Below are 5,831 nucleotides of genomic sequence, written 5' to 3'. Positions count from 1 at the left end.
GCTGAATAGCACGATCTCGGCTCACTGCAGCCTTGACCTCCCAGGCTCAAGCGATTCTCCTACCTCAGCCTCCCAAGTTGCTGAGATTACAGGCATGCACCAGCACGCCCATATAATTTTTGTATTTTTTGTAGAGATGGGATTTTGCCATGTTGCCCAGGCTGGTGTCAAACTCCTGGGCTGAAGCAATCCTCCTGCCTCGGCCTCCCAAAGTGCTGGGTTTATGGGCATGAGCCACGGCACCCTGCTTGATCATAGGATTTTAAACTATTTCATACAACCACTTTCAAACCACACACACACATCCCTGGCAGCTCCAGATCACACTTGTAAAACAGTGTAAGGAGGGGCGTCAGGGACATAGAAAGAGATGCCGAGGATAGAGAAGAAGGCAGACACAGAGGGAGAAAACCTAAGAGAGAACAAAGACGCAGAGGAGAATCCAATAGGACAAACAGCCTGAGGCCCTTCCGAGCTGGCATCTGCCCCGAGCAGCTGACCTAGGGGGTCTCTGCCGCCGGCTCTTTAGCACCCCAGAATCGCTCTGATGGGCATGAGGTGGACCCAACACTCCCCCTTATCCTCTTCCCCACCCGGTGGTGAGCTACGTAGAAATCCACTCATGGGACCCTGCTGGTCCAGGCAGGATCCAGGGGCTACCCTGGTGCTCACACCTCCCCTTCCCTTCTGGAGTCGGGAGCCAGGCTTTGGCCTGGATGCTCCTAGCGGTTGGGGGTCAGGGTCTGGGTGGAATGCAATAGGGGGGCCTAGGATCCAGCGTTTCCCAACAGAAAGGAAGAAGTACACGCTTGCTTTGGAAGAAGCAGCGGAGGGCTCAGTTCCCAGGACAGCTGAAGACATGTCCCTGTGGGGCCCGGTGTGTCTTTCTCCCCATCCAGAGCCCCTGCCCAAAGAAGCAGGCCCTGGAGCTGCAGCAGAAACCGGAGGCTGGCCCAGGTCCCTCTGGGCTGGGCTGGGCAGAGCTGGGCTGGGCTGGGGCAGAGGCAAAATGCTGCCAGGGTGGTTCTCTGGGGAGAGGGGAATTGAAAAGGAAAAGCATTACCAAGGAGGGGGAGAGGGAGGGAGGCCATGTGGTGCACACACACACACACACACACATACACCCGGCCGTGTGGTGCACACACACACACACACATACACCCGGCCGTGTGGTGCGCACACACACACACACACACATACACCCGGCCGTGTGGTGCACGCGCGCACACACACACACACACGGAGGGAGGTCGTGTGGTGCACACACACACACAGAGGGAGGGAGGCCGTGTGGTGCGCGCGCGCGCGCACACACACACACACACACACACAGCCTCCCTGAGCCTGAGCCTCCCTGGGAAGAGGCGCATTCTTCTCTCTGCTCTCTGAGCTTTCTGTTGCTTCCCTGCCCATCTGTGCTCTCAGCAGCACCAGCAAAGTTGGCCTCAAACTTGAACAAAGCTGCAGGCTCCAGCGTCTTTCTGGGAGCTCCGCGGGGGCAGCAGGCAGGCCCCAGCCTCTGAACTCAGCTGGCTTGAGAAGCCCAGCCCAACCCTTCCAGCACCCAGCCGGCCCTCCGTCCCCCGAAGGACGCCCCCGACCTGGAGGCTCTCAGTCTGGGCTGGGGAATGGTGCGCTGAGGTCCCTCCAGAGCCCCTTGTCCCAGCCTGGAGCTGCAGCCACGCAAGGCCCAGGCCCCCATGGCCAACCCGGTGCAGTCTGACTTTCCTTCAGCACAGGAGCCAGGTTCCACCGCACCCCTGGACCTGCTGGAGATGGATAAACTCCTCACCAAGGCAGAGAACAAGGATGACAAGACTCTGAATCTGTCCAAGACCCTCTTGGGGCCTCCGGATCTGGAGCAGAATGGCCATGGCTTGCCCTTCAAGGCCATCTCCGAGGGGCACCTGGAGGCCCCACTGCCTCGGTCCCCCTCCTGTGCCAGCTCAAGGAGGGCATCCTCCATCGCCACCGCCTCCTATGCCCAAGACCAAGAAGCCCCCCGAGATTACCTCATCCTGGCCGTCGTCGCCTGCTTCTGCCCCGTCTGGCCCCTCAACCTCATCCCCCTCATCATTTCCATCATGGTAAGTGCTGGTCTTTGTTCCAGGGGCAGGGGCTGGGCCCAGGGGTCGGCAGGTGTGTCCCCCAGGCAGGCACCAAACGCACTGCCCAGGGTGTGGAGAAGAGAGAGCTGGGAGTTGGGGGTGCTTGGGGAGGCTCCTTTCCTCGCTGGCCTCCTCCTTCCCCTTAGAGAGGGGTCCCGGGGCCGAAGGAGCTCCTGCACTGTTCTCTCATCTCTGCTTCTGGGCATCAGAGCTTGACTTTGCACCTATGGCTGCTGGGGAGGGGCACTCAGGGAGCTGCCTGGTGATGCATCCTGCAGGGCAGAAAGACAGCCAGGCTGGGGGTCTTGCTGTTTTAGGAGGGACGGGCGGTCCCAGTCATTGCCAAGTGGGGCCGTCTCAGCAGAGGTTGCACCGGACGGGGGTCCCAGGGCCCCATATATCCTCCCAGGCCACCTGGACATGTTCCCAGCCTCTGCCGACTCTGGTTTCCAAGAGTCGCAGCAGCTTCCCTGCCACACCCCGAGGGCTCCGGGGCCAGGCTTCCCCGAGGGGCGCACAAAGCAGGGAGAGCTCGCAGACTGCTCCTCCTGAGGCGTGGAGGGAACTCCGGAGCCCTCTGCGGCTCTGCAGCTGCGCTGACTTCAGCCCCCGTCTTCAGGGCAGGGGAGTTCTGGGTCACAAGTGAAAAATGTGAGAGTCAGAGGGCATGGCCCACCATGCCCAGGAAGGGGCACGTGACCGGGTCTGTACTTCTATGGGGTTTTGAATGAATTGTCTTAGATTGTCTCCAACCCAAGCCGTTTGGGTAGAGCTACTTATAAAGGATTCCATAGAAAATGTCAGCAGATACTGGCCAGTGACTTTTGAAGTCCAGAAAGAAGGGAGAGTAACGAAAGAATGGGGAGAGGGAGAAGCAGGGCCCAGCAATGATTTCAGAGTGAGGTCAGGGGCAGGGGGTAGAAAACTGCTAACCCAGGCTGGTCAGGGCCAGAGGACTGGGTGGGGGAGGGGGTTCCTGAGAGTGACTCCCTGCAGAGTCATCCTCACCAAACCCCCAGGAGCTGTCCTCTGAGAAAGCTCCTATTTCTTCGGACAACTCTGTCTACTTCAGTGAGGCTCGGTCTCCCACGAGGGAAGCCTTCCCCATCCCACCAAAGCCAGTACTACCTTTCAGGACATCAGGGGCGCTGGCGGCTTTCCTGAGTCCGAGGGACTTGGCATGGGCTCTGGAAGCAGGGCCGGGCAGGGGCCTCTCGGGCAGCTCTCTGTGATGCCTGCTGTCCTTGGGGACCACTTGCAGGTAGAGCCAGGACCCAAGGGTACAGCCAGTGGCTCTGGGCAGGGCCCACCTCTTGGTTACAGGGAAATTTGGGGAGGGAAGCTACCCAAGGGCTCAGGAGAAAACAGCTGCTGGAATCCATCTCCTGGTGGGGTGGCAGGGTGCAGGCCAGGCAGGACCTGCCTCTGTCAAAGGGAGGCTAAGCCCAAGGCAATGAGACCACAGAACCCGCCCCAGTGTATTTCTACATTTTTTTTGTTTGTTTGTTTGTTTGTTCTTTCAAGACAGAGTCTTGCTCTGTAGCCCAGGCTGGAGTGCAATGGTGCGATCTCGGCTCACTGCACCCTCTGCCTCCCGGGTTCAAGCAATTCTCTTGCCTCAGCCTCCTGAGTAGCTGGGATTACAGGCACCCGCCACCACACCTGGCTAATTTTTGCATTTTTAGTAGACAGGGTTTTACCACATTGGCCAGGCTGGTCTTGAACTCCTGACCTCGTGATCCGCCCACCTCAGCCTCCCAAAGTGCTGGGATTACAGGTGTGAGCCACTGAACCTGGCCTGTTTCTACATTCTTTAAAGGTTTTGTTTTGTTTTGTTTGAAACAGAGTCTCGCTCTGTTGCCCAGGCTGCAGTGCAATGGTGCGATCTCGGCTCACTGCAAACTCTGTCTCCCAGATGCATGCAATTCTCCTGCCTCAGCCTCCCAAGTAGCTGGCATTACAGATGCTGGCCACCACGCCCCGCTAATTTTTGTATTTTTAGTAGAGACAGAGTTTCTCCATGTTGGTCAGGCTGGTCTCAAACTCCTGATCTCAGGTGATCCTCCCACCTCGGCCGCCCAAAGTTCTGGGATTACAGGCAAGTGGCCATCACACTCGGCCCCTTTTACAGTTTTTGAGTCAGGTGCGATGACCGGGCTGGGCACAGGGAACACAGTGCTAACCAGACACTGCTGCCAATTCCCCGGAACCTCCAGTCCGGCAGGAAGAAACTCTTAAACAGATTCTTATGACATATTTCAAGAAGTGCCCATGGTAGACATCAACTTAAGGTAATGAGCTGGGAAAGTCATTCAAACGGCTCTTCTCCCCGGCATTCCCATCTGCAAAATGCGTATAACCTCAATGCCTGCACAAGAGCGCTGTGAGGGGGTGAAAGGAGACGGGCCACACCCAGTGCTTGAGAACAACACCAGGAGGGTGTGGGGCTCTTACAGGATAATGGGTACACAAGGGGCAGCGGGGAGCCTCCCCGGGGGAGGTGGGAAGCCATCCTGGTGTTTTAGAAATGGTTTTGTTGAGATATAACTCACATGCCATACGATGCACCCATCTAAAGTGTATTCACAGACAGGTGCAACCACAACCTCAGTCAATTTGGGACATTTGCCTCATCTCCAAAAGAAACCTCGTACCCTGGCCGGGCGTAGTGGCTCACGCCTGTAATCCCAGCACTTTGGGAGGCCGAGGCAGGTGGATCTCCTGAGGTCGGAGTTCGAGACCAGCCTGACCAACATGGTGCAACCCCATCTCTACTAAAAATACAAAAAAATTAGCCAGGTGTGATGTCATGTGCCTGCAATCCCAGCTACTCGGGAGGCTGAGGCAGGAGAATCACTTGAACCCCGGAGGCAGAGGTTGCAGTGAGCCAAGATCCAGCCACTATACTGCAGCCTGAGTAACAGAGTGAGACTCCATCTCAAAAAAAAAAAAAAAGGCCAAGCACAGTGGCTCACGCCTGTAATCCCAGCACTTTGGGAGGCCGAGGTGGGTGGATCACAAGGTCAGAAGATCAAGACCATCCTGGCTAACACGGTGAAACCCCGTCTCTACTAAAAATACAAAAAAATAGCCGGTATGGTGGCTGTAGTCCCAGCTATTCAGGAGGCTGAGGCAGGAGAATGGTGTGAACCTGGGAGGCGGAGGTTGCAGTGAGTGGAGATGGTGCCACTGCACTCCGCCTGGGAGACAGATGAGACTCTGTGGCAAGGAAGGAAGGAAGGAAGGACGGGAGGGAGGGAGGGAGGAAAGAAGAAGGAAGGAAGGAAGGAAGGAAGGAAGGAAGAAGGAAGGAAGGGAGGAGGGAGGGAGGGAGGGAGGGGGAAGGAGGGAGGGAGGGAGGGAGAAGGAAGGAAGGAAGGAGGAAGGAAGGAAACCCTGTCCCCATCAGCCGTCGCCCTCCAACCCTGACCCTCTCAGCCCTGAGCAACTGCTCATCTCCTTTCTGTTTCTCTGGCTCTGCCTATTGTGGACATTAAATGATAAATGGAATCATATAGTATGAGGCCTTGTGTTCCTGGCCTCGTTCGCTTTGCACGTCGTCTTCAAGCGTCATCCCTGCCGTAGCAGCACGCTGTACGCTTTGCAGCCGAGAGGAGTGTGCTTGGATCTCCATTTTGCTGGATCAGTCTGGGGCAGGGTGAGAGGAGGGGTTGGAGGGGATGAGGCTGGCGTTCAGCAGAGAGGACCCTCATAGGAATGCAG

The 5,831-nt window shown here is 57.2% G+C and overlaps 1 protein-coding gene across 1 annotated transcript; it reads left to right on the top strand.

Moving 5' to 3' along the window:
* Positions 1 to 1,349: 1,349 nt before the first annotated feature.
* Positions 1,350 to 3,340, top strand: TRARG1 (trafficking regulator of GLUT4 (SLC2A4) 1). The gene is made up of 2 exons (XM_030799803.1): positions 1,350 to 2,087; positions 3,128 to 3,340. Exons 1-2 carry the CDS (start codon positions 1,701 to 1,703, stop codon positions 3,338 to 3,340), a joined length of 600 nt encoding a protein of 199 aa, XP_030655663.1. The 5' UTR covers positions 1,350 to 1,700.
* The last annotated feature ends 2,491 nt before the right edge of the window (positions 3,341 to 5,831 follow it).

This window comes from Nomascus leucogenys, chromosome 19 (genome assembly GCF_006542625.1).
Source record: "Nomascus leucogenys isolate Asia chromosome 19, Asia_NLE_v1, whole genome shotgun sequence".
In the NCBI taxonomy this organism is placed as follows: Eukaryota; Metazoa; Chordata; class Mammalia; order Primates; family Hylobatidae; genus Nomascus; species Nomascus leucogenys.
The sequence above is the reverse complement of the archived record's forward strand: the minus strand, read 5'-3'. Positions and strand labels throughout refer to the sequence as shown.

Excerpts from the sequence above, each read along its gene's own strand:
- TRARG1 (XM_030799803.1), top strand. The coding sequence starts at position 1,701 with ATGGCCAACCCGGTGCAGTCTGACTTTCCTTCAGCACAGGAGCCAGGT. Across the intron at positions 2,088-3,127 it reads CCCTCATCATTTCCATCATG|GAGCTGTCCTCTGAGAAAGC; the intron begins GTAAGTGCTGGT and ends CCAAACCCCCAG.